Here is an 18702-nt window from a genome sequence, read left to right as displayed (position 1 = left end):
TGAATCTGAAATAGGATTTCAGCCCTAACGAAGATCCCAGCAGTTTATGCTTTCCAGTTCACAAGAGTTGTCTGCTATCTTCACATCTGCCCCTTGGCCGCCAGTGCCGGAGATGCCAGGCAGGACACGGGCTGAGGCATGGGGGTTCGTGCAGGACTGGAGGCAAGCCCGGGAGAAGACTGGGTCCCATGCCTCACCCCGAGGTGACTTGGAGTGGAAGTCCCACCTGGGGAGCTGGAGGCCGAACAGCCTCTTGGCAGAGCACAGGGGGTTGAATCTGGTGTGCAAGGGAGGGGCTTATATCAGGGCTGGGTCCGAGCAGGACTGAGGGTATGTTTAGTATGGTTTTCTGGAATGATGACTTCAGTAGCTGCCTGTGTTCAGTACCATCACATTTCTAAAGATGCTCTTGGGCTGGCTTCCTCCACCACGCACCATCCAGATCTGGCCATCTACTTGGTCATCTGAGTTTGTGGTGTGGGGTCAGTCCCAAGCCTCTGATGCCTAATTGGGGTTTTGTGAGATATGCAGGGGTCGGTTTATACAAAGAGTCAGTGAGAGCTTGCCTTTTGCCTTTGTTTACCCAAGATAAGTCTAAAATAGTTGAGGTCTTGTCCCCAGTGTCTCCAGAGTCTGGTTTTTTTAGTTACTTCTGGGGTTGGCTCTTGGGGAACCCAGTTGTCAGTGTAAGCTGTGGCTTGGTGGACACCCCTCTACTTCTCGGGCCTGCAGAGACCACCTGAAGGGAAAGACCAGTAGTGGTTTTCCAAGAAAGACTTCAGTCTTCCTTTTTTGCAGTTTATTTATACAGTTGCTAAATTCAGTTTGCCTACACAGGCCTTGTCACAGCCTGCAGTGGCATCCACTACTGCAGTGGCCCCACATTTTGCACATCTGCAACACCACGTCTAAGAGGAAAGCAAGGCTGAGCCACTTCTCAGGCCAAGACTTCCTTGTTTTGGAGAATGAGCTGTTAGGATCTGACAAGCGCAGTGTCCTGAGCCCCTTACAGGCACTGGGAAAATCCACAGCTAAAGGCAGAAGCCTTAGGAGATGGATGGCCATGGCCTATAGGCCACACTGAACACAAGAACAGGGAAAACAACAACCGCTCCCACTGTAGGGCTGACCCCCGAGGTTATCTATGAAAGGGTTAACTCGTCCCTTCTGGAAGTGTAGGTCAGTTCTGGCGATGTTACAGGTGTTTTCGTGTAAGCTTTCCCCCTTGTACCTGCCTCAGCTGTTCCAGGAGTGGTTTGTTTATGGTTGTGGGAGGAGGAGGAGCTGGTAGGCTTTAACCCACCCCACAGTTGCCTTGCTGAAGTTGGATCAGGTTCTGCAATGCTTCCAACAGCTCTCGGGGGAATGAAGCCATCCTGAGGGGGCTTGGGCGCCTGGGCAGAATTAATTCCACCCACCCCACTGGCCCCACATCTCGCCTGGAGGTGAACAGAAGGGCACTGGTCAGCCAGAGGTAAGCGTGGCAAGCTGTGGTAACTACTGGATTTGGCTTTGTCTTCACCCATGGCTCCGTGGCCCTGTCCTTAGAGCCCACTGTCTGCTCAGGTGGCTGCAGCAGAGGGTAGGCCCAGTGGCGCCAAGGAGCCTATTCCCACTTGGTAAACGGCAGGTTTGCTGGCTCGCCTGCCAGGTCTGGCCTTGTGCATTCAGAGCCCATGGCCTCGCGGCCTTTACGGCGACCACTGCATAGGATACCAGAACGCTGAGGATGCCTGTTCTGTGGGCGGTGGGTCCTGGACGGGGCCTACGGAGGTTCTCGCGCCTGTCCATTCCGGACCCTAGTCGGGAGACGGCCGTGGTGGGGATTTGGGGGAGGCCACGTAAAGAGCCACTGGGTTAAGACCCGGGAGCCCGGCGCCCACAGACGCTGCCACTCCTACTCCACGCGTCGTGGGACACCCAGGGCCCGCAGCCCACGGGGGTCAGTGTCAGTGCAAGCCAGCCTGGCTCTCAGGAGGGCCATGGATTTCCGCGTAGCCCAGAGCCTTGGCCGCGGGGTGGCGTCAGAGCTCACTTTCAAGACCACCCGGGGTCACGTGGCACGGAGAGGCGCCGTCCGATGACGTATGCCGGCGCAGCTCTCGCCCCGCCCGCCGCCGGGTCACGTGACAGTCCGGCGCAGCCTGATAACGCGACGCCCGGCCCCTGGGCGCTGCTCCCGCCCCGCCCCGCTGCCACCGCCGCGCCGAGTCCTTTTGTCCAAGATGGCGGCGCCGGGGGCGCTGCCTCCTCGGCCGCCGCCGCCGCCGCTGTGAGGGGCCTGCGGGCCGCCCGCCCGCCCGCTGCGCCGGCGCCATGAAGAGGCAGAGCGAGCGAGACTCGAGCCCAAGCGGGCGCGGCTCGTCATCGTCGGCCAAGCGGCCGCGGGAGCGCGAACGGGAGGCGGAGGCGGGCGGGCGGCGGGCAGCGCACAAGGCCTCGGGCGGCGCCAAGCATCCCGTTCCAACGCGGGCCCGCGACAAACCCCGCGGGAGCGGGGGCGGCGGGGGTGGGCATCGCGACGGCCGCGGCGCCGGGGACGCGAATCACCGTGCGAGCAGCGGCCGCTCCTCGGGCTCGGGCGCCGGCGGCGGGGGACGCGGCGGCAAGGCCTCCGGGGACCCAGGCGCTTCAGGTGCTTCGCCCCGCGCGTCTCCGCTGCCGCCACCTCCGCCGCCGCCCGGGACCGAGCCCGCGGGTCCCGGCTCGTCGGCGGCCGCACCTGAGTACAAGACGCTGCTCATCAGCAGCCTGAGCCCTGCGCTGCCCGCCGAGCACCTCGAGGACCGGCTCTTCCATCAGTTCAAGCGCTTCGGTGAGATCAGCCTGCGCCTGTCGCACACGCCAGAGCTGGGCCGCGTGGCCTACGTGAACTTCCGGCATCCGCAGGACGCACGCGAGGCCCGCCAGCACGCCCTGGCCCGCCAGCTGCTGCTCTACGACCGGCCGCTCAAGGTGGAGCCCGTGTACCTGCGCGGCGGCGGCGGCGGCGGCAGTGGTGGCGGCGGTGGGAGCAGCCGGCGAAGCAGCAGCAGCAGCGCTGCCGCCTCCACGCCGCCCCCAGGTCCCCCCGCCCCCGCGGACCCGCTAGGCTACCTGCCACTGCACAGTGGCTACCAATATAAGCAGCGCTCGCTGTCTCCCGTAGCCGCCCCGCCGCTGCGGGAGCCCCGTGCTCGCCACGCCGCCGCAGCCTTTGCCCTGGATGCTGCCGCCGCTGCCGCAGTGGGACTATCCCGGGAGCGGGCCCTGGACTACTACGGGCTTTACGACGATCGCGGGCGTCCCTACGGCTACCCGGCCGTGTGCGAGGAGGACCTGATGCCTGAGGACGACCAGCGCGCCACACGCAACCTCTTCATCGGGAACCTGGACCACAGCGTGTCTGAGGTGGAGTTGCGGCGGGCCTTCGAGAAGTACGGCATCATCGAGGAGGTGGTCATCAAGAGACCTGCCCGTGGCCAGGGCGGTGCGTATGCCTTCCTCAAGTTCCAGAACTTAGACATGGCCCACAGGGCTAAGGTGGCCATGTCAGGCCGGGTGATTGGCCGCAACCCCATTAAGATAGGCTATGGCAAGGCCAACCCCACCACTCGCCTCTGGGTGGGTGGCCTGGGACCTAACACCTCACTGGCCGCTCTGGCCCGGGAGTTTGATCGCTTTGGGAGCATTCGAACCATTGATCACGTCAAGGGAGATAGCTTTGCTTACATCCAGTATGAGAGCTTGGATGCAGCTCAGGCTGCCTGTGCAAAAATGAGGGGCTTTCCCTTGGGTGGTCCAGACCGAAGGCTGCGCGTGGATTTTGCCAAAGCAGAGGAGACTCGATATCCCCAGCAGTACCAGCCCTCACCCCTCCCCGTGCATTATGAGCTGGTGCCAGATGGATATACCCGGCACCGAAACCTGGATGCTGACCTGCGGGTGCGGGATAGGACCCCCCCACACCTCCTGTACTCAGACCGAGACCGGACCTTTTTGGAAGGGGACTGGACCAGCCCTAGTAAAAGCTCTGACCGGCGAAACAGCTTGGAGGGCTACAGCCGCTCGGTGCGCAGCCGGAGTGGAGAACGCTGGGGAGATGGGGACCGGGGCCTGCCCAAGCCCTGGGAGGAGAGGCGGAAGCGGAGGAGCCTTTCCAGTGACCGCGGGAGGACAACCCACTCCCCTTACGAGGAACGGAGCAGGACCAAGGGTGGTGGGCAGCAGGTGGACCGGGGCTCTGATCGCACTCCTGAGCGCAGCCGTAAGGAGAACCACGCCAGTGACGGGACCAAGGAGTCAAGCAGCAATTCTCTCAGCAACAGCAGACATGGGGCTGAGGAGCGGAGTCACCACCACCACCATGAGGCTCCAGACTCTTCCCACGGGAAGAAGACACGAGAGAGCGAGCGCAATCATCGGACCTCTGAGGCTGAGCCTAAGCCTCTGGAAGAGCCAAAACACGAGACCAAAAAGCTCAAGAATCTTTCTGAGTATGCCCAGACACTGCAGCTGGGTTGGAATGGGCTCCTAGTGTTGAAAAACAGTTGCTTCCCGACATCTATGCACATCCTAGAGGGGGACCAAGGGGTTATCACCGGCCTCCTCAAAGATCACACTTCTGGGAGCAAGCTGACCCAGTTGAAGATCGCCCAGCGCCTGCGACTGGACCAGCCCAAGCTCGATGAGGTCACACGGCGCATCAAGCAGGGGAGCCCCAATGGCTATGCAGTGCTTCTAGCCACCCAGGCAACCCCCAGCGGGCCTGGCACTGAGGGGATGCCCACGGTGGAGCCAGGCCTACAGAGGCGGCTTCTCAGGAACCTGGTCTCCTACTTGAAACAGAAGCAGGCCGCGGGGGTGATCAGCCTGCCGGTGGGTGGTTCCAAGGGCAGAGACAGCACGGGCATGCTCTATGCCTTCCCGCCCTGTGACTTTTCACAGCAGTACCTCCAGTCAGCACTGAGGACATTGGGCAAGCTAGAAGAAGAACACATGGTGATAGTTATAGTAAGAGACACTGCCTAGCCCAGATCTGTTTCCAGCTCCGCATTTGTGTCACAAAAGCAGTCATTTTAAAATCTGATTCCCCACCTCCTACTCCCTTGGTTTGAATTCTCTGCTGGGTTATTTTGGTTCATTTGGTGGGGGACCAGAGTCCTGACCCCTACCAACACTAAGTTCTTAGATTTTTGAGGGTTTTTTTTACAGCGATGAGCAAAGGGACTCCTGTCACATTGATTTCTAGTGTACAAGATACTGTCTGCTGTGTTCTGTATTTTTTTATTTTTTAACTAACTGTATGGAAAGTTGTCAGTAAAGCCTTTGTCAGAGGATGGATTTTTAATCCTGTTCAGAGTCTTGGTTTAATCAAGTTTTTCCCCACTGCACACAAATGCGCCATCTTTGCGGCACTGGTGTAGCTCAGAGTTCTGATGGATTGTCCGCTATCAGTCCCTCAGCTCTTTGGGCTGAGTCAGGACTGCGTTCACATTTTTAACCTTGGCTGAGAGCAGGTGGGCTTCAATTTGCCTCTGGACCCTACCTTGCCTGGCTGAGCAAAGCCCATGCAAAGGAAAGGGGTGAGCCTAAGGTCTATAACCAGCAGCTGTGGTAGTTTTGGAGTTTTTGTTCTCTTGCCCTAAACGTGCGTGTTCATCCACTTGAGGTGTAGCTGTTGGACAAGGTGCCTGATCTTGAGGTCTTTTTGCGAGCCGGTAGTCTAGCAGTTGTGTGGTCTTGTAGTCATGGGGAAGAACAGTGTAATATTGGTGCCAAGGGGCCTCGTTCTCACATATCCACGCAGGCTCCCCCTCTTGTTCAGCCTCGCAGCCTTAATGTGGTAGCCCAGGAATGCTCAGTTGGAGACTGAGCTGCCTCAAACTCCCAGGGACACTAGAGGCCAGATGTCGGAATGGAGGGTGACAGGAAGCTTCTCTGGGCTAATTCTTGAACTTGACCCAATGTTTGTGAATTCTGGTTCTTCCTTTGGTTATTCATGGCTGATGTGTCAAAGGAACAGGCCTCTGCCCAGTAACTAGAGCTTTTGTGAGGGACATTGAATCCCCAGACGGAAGAATTTTTGCAATGCTGCAAGGGAACATGATGGGTTAGGAGGATGCTCTTAACTGGCTTACCTGTTTCTCAGGTGCAATGTAAGAGAGAGTGCCTCAGCCTCTTGCCCTGCTGCTGAGGTGGAACCACTGGAATAAAGGTGCTTCTGTGGGGAATGCGGTCACAGGTACCAAGCTTTGGCTTGTTGGCTTGAATGGCTTTGACTAGCACTGCCCAAGCTAGGGGGCAATGTGGAGGCATCCTTGAGCTGGGAGGGACTCTTTAAAGAATTACTAATGCTGTCATCACTGGTCTCTAGTGAGGTCATAGGGCAAATGAAGCCAGCACCATTGGAGACCAGGGAGGGAAACCAGTCATACAGCAGTTGTCACCATGTCCCAAAAGGCTCATTGTCAGAGCTGAGGGACAGCAGAAGCCCCAGTAAGAGAAATGAACCCCCAAAAGGCCAGGAACTCTAGGTTCTGTGGGCCATGCCACTCTCCTGGCCTGGCCCACTACCCCAGCTGGGGCAAGGCAACACAGGTGACAACCAGATGTTTTGAGACAGTTGTGAAGTGGAAGCTGAGGCTCAGTGTATCCTGCATGGAGAGTACATGCTTGTCCACAAGGACAATGAAGGAGGTGGCTTTTAGGGACCTTGGAGATTTAAAATGAACAGGGTAAGGTGCCTGGGCAAGTACTGCTCACTGGGCTAAAGCTGGTACTCATGAGAGAACAAGCATGTTCACAACAGAAAACCTTAACAAAGGAGGTGTTAAATGTGTTTATTTGTCTGTTTGTACTTGAGCTGTGGCAACACCTGCAGGGTATCTAAGCAAGTCTATGGTGGGGGGGTGGGGCAGCTGACCACAGCTCCACCATCCTGGGGTAGCTCATAATGACAGGAGTGGCCCTTATCTTGTTCAGAGCAAGCAAGGTAGGGGTGACCTGAAGGCACAACACAGGGCTTCCTGCAGATCTTCGAGAAATGCCTGGGTCACACACAGGCCAGAGGTGCCTTGCCCCTTAAGTCCCAAACTTCTTTGGGCTGATCCTTCATAGAGTGGGTGCTCAGAACCCAGAATACTACACCTCCTAGCATTCCCAGATGGAAACCTGGAGAAGACACTTCAACTCTTGACTTGTCCGCTCTTCAGGGATAGGTGTTCTCTGTTCCCAAAAGGAAATACAGAGTTTTAGTAAAGAGCCACGCCTACTGTGTGACCTTCCTCCTCCTCTTCCTTGGACCCTCTTCTCAACCACTTCCTTCCTTTGGCTCTTAAGACAAAGCAGGTTCTGTGAACTTCTCTCAGGCCTTGGCCAGCACTAGTAAGGGTAAGTCAGGTGGTCAAGGCACTGGTTGATTTCAGACTGCTCCAGAGAGAACAATTTAACTGCAGGCATCAAGCACCTCCACCTGGGGGTTCGGGTCCTCTCTGAGGGGTTGCTTTAAAAAAAAAAAAAAAATCAACCTGAGGCAAAAAAAAAAAAAAAAAAAAAAAATGTGAAGAAAAGTTTGCCTCCTCATTGGTTTCCTAGTATTATACAGATTTCTTCCTAAGTGACTCCAATCTTAAGCCCTGGTATAGTAAGAAATAGGGCTGATGTCTCAAGCCTCTCAGGGCGCTTCCCTAAAGGCACGTTGTCAAGTCAACCAGAACTTTGCTTTCCTGCTGGAGGGCCTCATCTCCACCCCAGAGACCCGTAGGCACTCCCAAGAGCTGCCGGCAGAGTTTAGGGACACAGCCAGTGGCTCAGCTGAGTTCCTGTCTAGAATATAGCGCTTTTACTTTTGGCCTTTTAACCTGCTTTCTTCTGCATCCAGCACCAGCAATCAAGGCTACACCACGGATCAGGTGTTAGCAACCCACTAAAGCTGAGGCATGGAGCTGAGACCTCTGCTCTCTAAAGGACCAAGAGCTAGCTACCTGTCTGACACAGGCCCGCGTTTGTGTGTGTGACAAATTGTATGGTATTCCAAAGCCCGACAGGGCTCTGCCAGCCCCTGGTGAGTTTTAGCCATGTTGTCTTGCTTGTTTACTTCACAACCAAATTTGTCCCCTCTTCTCTTGGCAAAGGGAGAAAAATGTCTCTAGCCATGTGATACCTACATAATAGAAACCAAGAAGCTATTACTTGAGCGAACTCAAAAGGAAGAGACAGGTCTGTTTACTGGGAAGGAAAGCAGGGTGAGGTGGGGTCAGTGAAAAGGTCAGAGCATGTGGCACTTCCCTGGCAATAGCGCAGTTTTAACCAACCGCAGGCTGATTTTGGAGGCCCAAGACTGCATCTGCAAACCCAGGCTGCCCAAGCCCCCACTGCCCCCAAACCGCCAAAAGTGAACAACTCCGGTCCGCTATCACTGTCCCTTGAGGAAACTGGTGACAGTCACCCACCCGACTATAGAGATGGCCAAAACGTTTTCACTCCTTAGCTTTGCCAGCATGTTTCTCCAAAACTCCCCAGGACCCCTAACTTGCCAGTTCCACCAAACACGTACGGCAGAGCTGCCTTCTTGAGTCAGTCTGGGACAGAGAGATGTGCCCACGGTGGACAATGCCCAAGCCTCTCCTCCACCCCACGTGGTTGGTTCTCGGGCACAGACCGTTACTCCCTCTGGAGCATGGCTGCAGACCAGGTTTAGACACTGTGACTAAGCTACTTTTCTCCCCAGAGTGCTTTATTTGGGCAGAATGTGTTCTCACCGCCATCCTGGACTGCCTCTCCCAGAAGGCGTCTTCTCTACTGGCTGGCTAGAGCTGCAGGGAAAGGGACCATCACACTTTGGTAAAGAGAACAGGGAAAGGCCATGAACAAACAAAGACAGACTTGTAGTTTATTTTGTATTTTTTTTAAATAAATACACTTTACATTAAAGAAAAAAGGCCTTTGATTTGTAATTTCCACATTGGGGAGAAAGGGAAGAAAAAAATTTTTGAAAAACAATCACAAAGAAAAATAGAGGGAGTGAACTTATATCCTAAGTTCCCTCAACTCCACAAAACCAATATCCACAACGACCTTGCTGCCCCCAAACCATGAAGGTGGGTGAACCTGGGCATTTACTCAGCAAACAAGCAGTGCCTTCCTCCCCACCTCGGGCACGAAGGAAAGCAAATTAACCTGACAGCATATGAGGCAACAAAACAGGTTAAAAAATCATATATTATATTTATAATAAAATATTCTTAATCCTTATCAATTTAAGAAACCACGATTTTCCTTTTCATTTAAATACGTATGTAAAAATGCCTCTGTATTGTTCTTTAGACATCATTTTCTTCCATAGAAAATGAAGTGCAGGGACAAGAGACCTGGTGGATATAAGTTCATACCCTCAGTTATAAATGCCTGTTTTTTTTTTCTTTTTAAGTTTTATAAAAAACTATTTCTTGTTCTTTAAGTAAAGAACGTTATACAAAGAAAATATATTGTGAAATAACCCCAGAGACATGTTTCCACCCCCCCGCCTTGAGGAAAGAGCTGTCCATCCTAGGAGAAGGGGGGAAGCAGAATAGGGCCTAAACCCTGTTGTCTTTTTGTGGTTGTTATTGTTTTAGAAGGACCCTCAGATTCCAGTGAGGCTCTCTAAGCCATATTCCTCTGAATGCAGGGCATGCAGTTCCTTAAAAGACAGCCCTGGGAGATGGGGAAGGGAAGGTGTTCTGAATTCATCTGACTCAGTTTCTCGCCTGTCAAGAATGTCTTCCACATGATGATGGTCCCTCACTCATTCAGAGATAAGATGATGTCATCTTCCAAATCAGAGTTGTCAGAGCTGTCCGCTGAAAGGGAAGAAGACAGAGAGACTAGGTTATGCACCAGGCTTACAGGAAGCTTTCAGGAAGGAAACACCTACATACACACATTTATGCTTGACCAGAGTTAACTGCCAGTTTCCAGAAAGAAGAAAACACAATTAACTACTTGGAGCTGGCTCTGGAGAATTTACTTGTTGGCAACAGTGGCCACCCTGGGGCCTTTTACTCTCGTGCCTTTCAAAGGGCCTGGATGCAATGCTCTCTGCTTTCTAGAGGTGCTTCCTGCTGGGGACGGGGGGCGGGGGGGGGGGGTTGGCTAAAGGGACAGGGCAAGCCCTGAAGCTTCTGCATAGCTGCAAAGGGGCAGGGCTGAGGGAGTAATGACTGAGCCCTTTGGCCTCGTGTCCTTCAGGGATGGGTGCACAAGCCTGCCCCATCCCCCTAGGACTACTAAAAAGGGAGTCCAAGCCCAAGCAAGAGTGAGATTTCTCTTAAACTCTCAACAACTCTCTTATCAAAGACCTCATAAGGGTAGAGACTGTCAACCTAGGATTCATTCCTCTGTAAGTTCTGAATATAATCAGGGAACAAGCTCCCAGAAAGGTACAGGCCAGCATGCAGCAACACCAGAGGAGGAGTACCTAGAAACTCTAGGTTGGAGACCAGCAGGGAGTAGCTATGACACCGTGGAAGGTGGCACCGTGTCTCTGGCACAGGAGGAGCACTCCGCTTGACCATCGGCCTTCTCAGGCAGTGAATAGACCACATTAACAACTCTGGAAGGATCCACTGAGGAATGAAACTAGGCAAAAGAACCTTCAAAATGAGGTAGATACACCATTGTCTGGCTGATCAAGATCGGAGGGAAACATAGTACCTAGGCTCCTAAGGACTCTAGTACTTGCTGAAGGAAGGTGAGGGAAAGGTCTTGGTGCCCCCGTTGATTACAGTTCAGGAAGCCATGAGACCTTTTTAACAAGGTCTCCAAGGAAGTAGACAGATTGTGAGCGGGAGCCTTGCAAATGCCCACAGGCTGTGGAGTTCCCACATAGAGAGGGACACCAATGGTTCCAAAAAATTCCCCATCAGCCTTTCCCAGATACCTGAGAACTCTCAGGAAAGCTGAGGCAAGAACAATGCATGTTCCCAAACCTTCCTTCATTCACTACAATCTCCTTTACAAAGAAAACTGAAGTGGATAAAATGAAACCAGCAAACAGATGGCTGTGATACAAGAAAGCCCTGAATGTAAACAAGAGAGGTAACTGGAAAAGTCAGTGCTTCTGGGCCTACAAGGGCACAAGCACGACCCGACTACTGGTGAGGAGCAGGGATGTCAGGGCAGGAAGATCAGAGAACTAACGTCTGAGCTGAACCAAACGGCCTTGTCAGCTTCCCTGCTGCAAGAACTCCAGGAGGAAGCGCCAACAGAAAAAGGTAGGGCCTGCTCTCCACAGCCAAGCACAGCACTGTGTCCCAGCTGTGGCAGACCTCCAGGGAGTCCCCTAGTGCTCCTGTGATGTATGATCCAACAATGCCAGACCGCCTGCCTGACACCTGACCGTCAGCTGTGCAGCTGCTAAGAGCTTAACAACTGTGCCTCACATCTAAGGAGTATAAATGCAGCTGCACAAGGACTGAGACACAATCTTTAAGCAAATCAGGCACAGGGTCTGAGAGAAGCTTCAGGGCCTGGGTGCAGACTCCATTCTTGGTGGTCAGGTGACAGGACATCTTTCTCTAGCTTCCTTAGCCTCTTCTCACCCTCAAGTGTTGAAGAGCCCCAACCCCAGACTCTGGTCAGGACCTCTCCTTCTGAAAGACCCTCTGAGGCAAAGGCAGTCTAGATGTAGAAAATCAATCCCTGCAGTGTTTAACCTGCTGCCTCTACAACACACAAGCTTTTGGGGAAACTGACTGCAACAGAGAAACACACAAGACTTCAGCATCAAGGTGTTTTCTCTTCCTAGGGCTAGGGCTCTGCATGTGAAACTGATCATTGGCTCTCTATAGGACCTGGGCCTAGCAAAGTTATGGGGTGGCACAGGGCTGTGGTTTTCAATAGTCTCAGTGACTTTCATCACATCCTAAAAGGGCTACTACATGAGCTCAGAAAGGTTAAGAGCTAATCTGAGTAGCTCCCTCTGCTCTGCTGTAAACTCCGGGGCGGGGCCGGGGGGTGGGGGTTGTTCTCTACAAAACAGACAGCAATGCAGTACATGCTATATCCATGCTGCCTCCATATCACCACCTCTGTTCTGGAGCCCAAGCTGAAATGTCCTCAAGTTGTCGACTATTACAGCATATTCACATCATAAATATCCCCACCAAAATAAAGTAATATTCTCATTGCTAAAAGAATTAAGGTTCTCCAGATTACCTCTTGGGCCTGAAGGAATTTCCTAAAGAGTTAATAAAGGAGGCAGTAATTTTACAGGCCAAAAACAAATTTAGTGGCTTTATATTCAAGAATAAAAAAATGAGTGACCATCTCATGTCAGGAGCACCGCTGCCAGCTGCACTCCTGGCCTTGTTACTTGTAATTGAAGGAAACACAACTTGTGCCCCATGTGGCACTATTCACAGATGACAAAAAGTTCACTAAAAATTGTCCTTTTACTCCCATCAATACTGTCATGTGTCCATGACCCTTAGTCCCTCTTACCTGGCTCTCTGACCATGGCTAGGGACAAGGCAAGTCCTCCTCCACTGAATCACCTCAACCTCCAATATAGAAAAATGGAAGCTGGTAAAGAGCAGACGAGCAGATAGAGAAGGCACTCCCTCCCAACCCCCACAGAGCCTCCTCAAAATACAACTTCACCAAGAGGATTTCTGTAACAAAGTCTCCCCTAAGCCAACTGCCTTCCATCTTGAAGGTTAGAAGCACATGTAAGATTTATCCCAAAGAAATTGGATTTGGGTCACTGTGGAATAGAATCTTTTATACATATGTTTATATACCGCAACCACCCTCTGCTTACACACACACACACACACACACACACATACACACACGTTCCTCCTACCACCAAACGCCAATGATTATAAAAACCAAGCAACCACTATGAAGACGCTTGGCATAAGTTGGGCCTAGGCCAGCACACAGTATTTCCTGTAAATGAATTTCATGTAAATGTTCTGCATCTGTGCTGTTCGATATGGTAACCACATGTGGCTGCCAAGTACTTCAATTGTGGACATGAATGAGGAAATGAATTTTTAATTTAATTAAAATTTTAATGGCTGCATGTGGTTAGTAGCCACCATATTAGGCATAATACCTGCCATAGTTGTGAGAATGCTGGCCGGGTTAGCTACATGAATATGGCTGGGTATCAGAGAGACTGCTCCCCAGTCAGCCAGGGTAGCACAAGGAAGAACCAGGACCACAGCAAGTGCGTCACTGTCAACAGGCAGCCAGATATGTCCTCTTGAAATGGGTAGAGTATAATTGCAGAGCCAGCAAACTCTTAGAACTAACAGCTGGTTTATTTGGGATTCATTAGCATGGTCAGGGGTCAACTTCAGAAACTTGTCCTAAAGAGAAATTAGTATGAAAATTAGAGGTTGTTCTTGATAACTTTGAGCTGGGGGCAGAGCAGGGGATGAGTGGGCAAAACAGAAGCCAAAGAGAAACATTTGTTGCCTAGCCTCTAAGAAGGCTTAGGCAAAAGCACAGGAAAAGATTCCAACACAAGAGAGCTTTTACTTCTTCGTAACTTTAAAAATAAGGAGGCACAGCATCCCCATAAGCAGCTGCTGACTCAGCTCTGCCCCTCAGGAAGAACTACATTCTAAGGCTAATCCTCTAAAGCAGAAATCGACAGACTATGTGGCCCACCGGCCAAACCAAGCCCACCATGCATGTTTGTAAATAAACTTTTACTTCTGAATCAGAGCCACAATCATTAAATTATGTCTTGTGTCTGGCTGCTTTTACACTACAACAGCAGAGCTGAAGAGCTGCAAGAGACACCATATGGCCCACAAAGCATAAAATACTTAACTGTCCAGCCTTTAAGAAAAAGTTTTGCAACCTCTGTTTTACAGATGAGATAATAGCCTTTTAGTTACACAGCCTGGTGAAAGCAGAGGATTGGAGATGCGAAATCGCTTTTCCTCAAGGTGCCAGAGTGGTGAATCTATAGTTATGGGGCACAGAACCCTGGTGTGGCTTGCTGGCTGGGAGGGTGCAGGGAAGGGACCTCTCCCTGGGTACCAAGATTCAGCTTCAGGGTCAGCCCTACACTTACTGTCCCCCAGGATCAGTTCCACTTCCTCGTCCGCATCAGAGTCCTCGTCCTCCCCATCCTCTCCCTCCTCTAGAAGGTTCGCTAGCTCCTCGTCAGAGGGAGAAAAGTCATTGTCCCCATCCTCCCCTGCGTTCTCGTTGTTGTCATCCTCCTCCAACTCCGCCTCCAGCAACTGGTCAGTGTCAAGCTCATCTAGATCATCAGTGTCGTCATCATCTTCATCATCATCTTCTTCCTCCTGTTCTTCCTCTTCCTGGTAAGAGAGCATGAGGTCCATTAAGAAAACACAGAGGCCTAAGCCCATGTGGGCCACATGGGGAATCTTTCCCTCCTTCTCAAAGGACAGGGGAGGAAACTGTCAGGAGAGAGAGTAGTAATCTAGATAATCTAATGAAGACTGAGACAGGCCAGACATGTTCCCCAAGATTCTCAAAGCACCTCTCAGATAAGGATTACTGGTCACTCCACAAAGGCATTACTGGTCACACAGCCCTTACCCAAGAAAACACACAACTCACCTCACAGAGGTCTTTGCCAGCAGCATTCTAGGTTCCTAAATAACTAATAACAAAACCCAGGAGGCGCTTCTCTCTCTCTTGCGTCAACCAAACCAAGTAAAATCAGTTGGGGCACTGGAACAAAAGCTTCTACTAGAATCTAAAAAGCAATGCTTTAACAAGACAGAGAAAGAACACAGCTGCTGAGTCAGCTCCTAAGCCCTTCAAGTTCTTGCCCTTGCTCTTATAACCAAGGATGTGATCATCTAATTGTCCAACAAAACTGACTTTTACAATACAGAACATAACAGATACCCACATTTTCGGTTATAAGCCGCACACAAAAACACACAAAAGTATGTTAGAGAAACCATCCTTCCTTCCACATTCTTAAGAGAGCTTTCCAAGGCAGGAAAACTACCAGAAAACTAACAAAATACTTGGTTCTGGGTACCCTGAGCTTTGTAAAGGATACATTCTGGCATCTGCCAGAGTTCAACTTTGCACTAGAAGTCAAATTGTGTCCTCTCCTGCTTGAAAGGAAACCAAGACACCTCTGCTTTTGATAAGGATGACAGGTGTTCCAAGTAAATGTAACCAACATTCACTTATCCTTCTGCTCAAACACCAACTGTCAACCTTGCCAGTAGCAAAGCACTTCTTCTAATTCCTGCAATAAAATATAAAATTCACTTAATACATTGCCCTAATGAAAGCCAAGAAAGAACAAGCCCAACATGCACAGAAAAAAATATGTAGAACACATTTTTAAAAGTGCTGCTATATGGCAATCATTTTGGTTTAAAAACCAAAAATTCTGTGCTCATTTGGCCACTAGAGTTCATCAACTATAATGTAAATTAGGCTCACTCACATTCAGCAGAGTAGCCCTGCTTTACGGACTTTTGATAATTTTGGAACCATCCTTTAGAGACATTTTGACATACTGTTTGACCCAGTGACTTGGACTTTTCAACAATTTCTGGCAGCTATATGGGAAAAACTAATCCCTTTAAATACCCAGTAATCCTAAGGCCTGTACAAACGTGTATATGGTCTAGACCAGAGTTTGTATGTGACTGTGTGTGAAAGCACACAACAGCCTGGTAACAGTGTTCCCACAGCCTTGGCCACATATCACCTCCACAAGGATGGCTAAGTAAGCATTCATCCACTGAAAAAGTGCTGAGAGTGCCTGGAGGCAGTAATGACAAACTGGGACACAGACAAGCTCCTTAGCCCCTACAAACACATGAGCTCATACAAATACTGGGAGAAGGCAGAAGGGTCAAAATTCAGGGAAATAATCCAAAGTGCTTACCAAATTACAACTCTTGCCTCTTTTTTCCAGGCATATTTTCATGGCCTTGACCAAAATTAGTTTAATCCATTAATAAAGTACCACAGTTAAAAACAAGTACATTAAAGAAGAGAATATCCAGGGCGCCTCGGTGGCTCAGTTGGTTAAGCGGCCGACTTCAGCTCAGGTCATGATCTCACGGTCCGTGAGTTCAAGCCCCGCGTCGGGCTCTGTGCTGACAGCTCAGAGCCTGGAGCCTGTTTCAGATTCTGTGTCTCCCTCTCTCTGACCCTCCCCCATTCATGCTCTGTCTCTCTCTGTCTCAAAAATAAATAAACGTTAAAAAAAAAAAAAATTTAAAAAGAAGAGAATATCCAAAGCCCTGTGTTTCTTAAGCCTCTATGGGACAATATATAAAATTTAAGACGGCATAATTTTTTATTTTTGATTCTAAAATTAATACATAGTTACTGATATGCATGTTTGGCATTATTTAAAGACTATGGGACAGGCAAAAATGCCCAGGTTTTGGGATCAAACACGCCTGGGTTAGAATCCTGACTTTGCCAATTACATGTTATGTAAACCTAGGCAATTTACATAAATTTTCAATGTCCCATAACTTTTAAAGGTCTACTGTTGAGTGGTTATGTAAAAGGTCACACTGTTCAAACAGTTATCTGTTAGCCAGCAAATTTCAGAAGGCCATTCGCTTTCATTTCTAAAGACATCAAAGCCTAGCTGATCCAAGAGAACTGCGAAAAGCCTCCTAAATCAAAAGCAATCCTAGAAAATAAGTCACTCAGAGTGTGAGCTCTGAACCACACATAACATTCCAAATTCCTCCAAAAGACTAAAAATCCAACCCTTATTTAATCTTGATGTAGAAGAAATAGTTTATATATATTCACCCTAGAAGGCCAGGTCTTATAGGAGGACCATGAAAGGGCAAGGGCAAGGAGTAGGAAGGGGAGCTGTACCTGCATCTCAAGTAAAACCCATCACTTCATCATTTATACTCTATGATTAATGACCAACGCCGGTTTAATATATGTTGTTACACATGGATATAGCCATAAACTCACTTTCTAAATTTTAAATCTGAAACCCGAATCATGAAACAGCAGCTCACAAGATCTGTCCAAAATACTGTAGAATCTAATTCTGTGGCTGAACTCAACAGAAAGTCCAGGAAATAATTTTAGGAGCATTCTCTGCTGGTTTTAAGTACCTGGTTGGTAACATAAGCCCCTCTCCTTCAGTGGAAGCCAGCCTTCCACTCATGTTCCACACAGCGGTCCTCTCTGGATGTTGTTACCACAGTCACTCACTTCCCACCCCACACACCTAAACTTCCCTCACACTTCTCTCACTGGCTTCTCACCTTCTCTGAAGAGGGTAAGCTTGCATAAACCGAACTACTTCTCAATCCACATAGGCTCCACATTACTTCCACCTAAACCCTATTCTAGGTCTCTGGACCCACTGCCACCTGCTCAATCATTCCTTCACTCTGTCCCTCTTCCTCTAACACTGGACAGTATGGCTTCGGCCACTGAACCCAAAGTAGACTGATACAATACCTGACTTTGGGATGATTTACTCTGCTTCACAGAGCTGCTGTTAGGATTTGGCGGGGGGGGGGGAGGAACATGTCTGCATGTACGCATAATAATCTCTTTGGAAAGTGCCTGGCATATATGAAGTGTTCAACAATAGTTTGTTTTTCCTATTATAAGGACGGACCTATTTCCTATTACAAGAAAAAGGAAGGCCTGAATGGTCAATGGTGGGGCTTCTCTATAGTGACTGACACCAATCCTGGCCTCTGCACTGGGTTCATCTGTACCAGGTCTCTTGCAGATTTCCTAAGGCACACAGGTTCCTACAACTTTTATTTGTCTTTATATTTCCTAATTCCTAAATCTTGAACTCTCAGACAGCTCTACCCATTCGTACCACAGAAGCTTAAAATCTCTTAATTCTAAAACTGAATTCAAAGCATCTCTAAACCTAGTACCTTTTCCATACTTCTCCCAGTTAGCAGGTGAAAAATCTCCTATCTTTCACTTCTCCCACTCCTATGGCTTCACATCCAGTTGACTATAGTGTTTCCCACAAATCTCAGGTCCCCAGGACTCCCTCCTACCCACTCTCCTTACACTCACCAACCACATTCTCCCTCCTGCTGTCCATCTCTGGTCTCTCCAGCTCTCTATGGTTGTCCCATCCCAGATCCAAAACCCCAGGAGCCCCATAAACACGTCCATGTTCCAGAATTACAACAGAAGCACTATTTACTGAACATTTTTCTAATGCCAACTTCTGTGAATCTCAATTTCTTATTAAAGAGGTGATTTAATTTAATTTAGTCAGTGACTCCTATTCAGATAATGATTCTCAGAATCACCTGGGAAAAAGTTTTCCAAAATACATATTCCAGGCTGACAGAACTAACCTTTATGAATGAAGCTCACACAAGTGGATTTTGGAAAGGTTCCCCAGGAATTGTGAAGTGCACCCCCAATGAAGCACTGCACAAGATGTCCTCTGAAACACCTTCTAGTTCTAAAGTTCTACTTTTTTGCAATAATATACCCTATCCACAGACTCCTAATGACAGAACCAAAAAAGTGATTCCAGGTATTCCATTGACCTTCTCTGCTACATCCAACTGTCTTATACTCTAGGACTTAATGTGATTTTTTAAATTAGTGCAGCATTTGTGTCTAGACCATTCAAAATTCTTCTTGAATACATGTCTCTTTTTCAAGAGAAATAGCTTTTAGCCTGTATTACCATCAAAAATATAACCAACCTCTTAGAAAACCAAACCTCTGGTCATACTTTAA

General features: G+C 49.8%; 2 protein-coding genes across 6 annotated transcripts in view; one reads left to right on the top strand and one right to left on the bottom strand.

The window, feature by feature from the left end:
- Positions 1-138: 138 nt before the first annotated feature.
- On the top strand, positions 139-5329 carry RBM15B (RNA binding motif protein 15B). Its single transcript, XM_025916517.2, has one exon. The coding sequence runs from the start codon at positions 2317-2319 to the stop codon at positions 5008-5010; it is 2694 nt and encodes an 897-aa protein (XP_025772302.1). The 5' UTR covers positions 139-2316; the 3' UTR covers positions 5011-5329.
- A 3519-nt stretch (positions 5330-8848) lies between these two features.
- DCAF1 (DDB1 and CUL4 associated factor 1) overlaps positions 8849-18702 on the bottom strand; it is an 87819-nt gene continuing 77965 nt past the window's right edge. For 4 of the 5 annotated variants that reach the window (XM_086698099.1, XM_086698097.1, XM_086698098.1 and 1 more), the window contains 2 exons: positions 14054-14306; positions 8849-9821 (listed from right to left, as the gene is read on the bottom strand). In XM_086698099.1, coding sequence (XP_086554225.1) covers positions 9763-9821; positions 14054-14306 — 312 coding nt within the window. In that variant the 3' untranslated portion in view covers positions 8849-9762. The remainder of the gene's footprint in view (positions 9822-14053; positions 14307-18702) is intronic. The other variant, XM_086698100.1, reaches the window with a different exon arrangement.

The sequence above is a fragment of the Puma concolor genome, chromosome A2, assembly GCF_028749965.1.
Source record: "Puma concolor isolate L17-30 chromosome A2, mPumCon1.1.hap2, whole genome shotgun sequence".
NCBI classification, from domain to species: domain Eukaryota; kingdom Metazoa; phylum Chordata; class Mammalia; order Carnivora; family Felidae; genus Puma; species Puma concolor.
The sequence above is the reverse complement of the archived record's forward strand: the minus strand, read 5'-3'. Positions and strand labels throughout refer to the sequence as shown.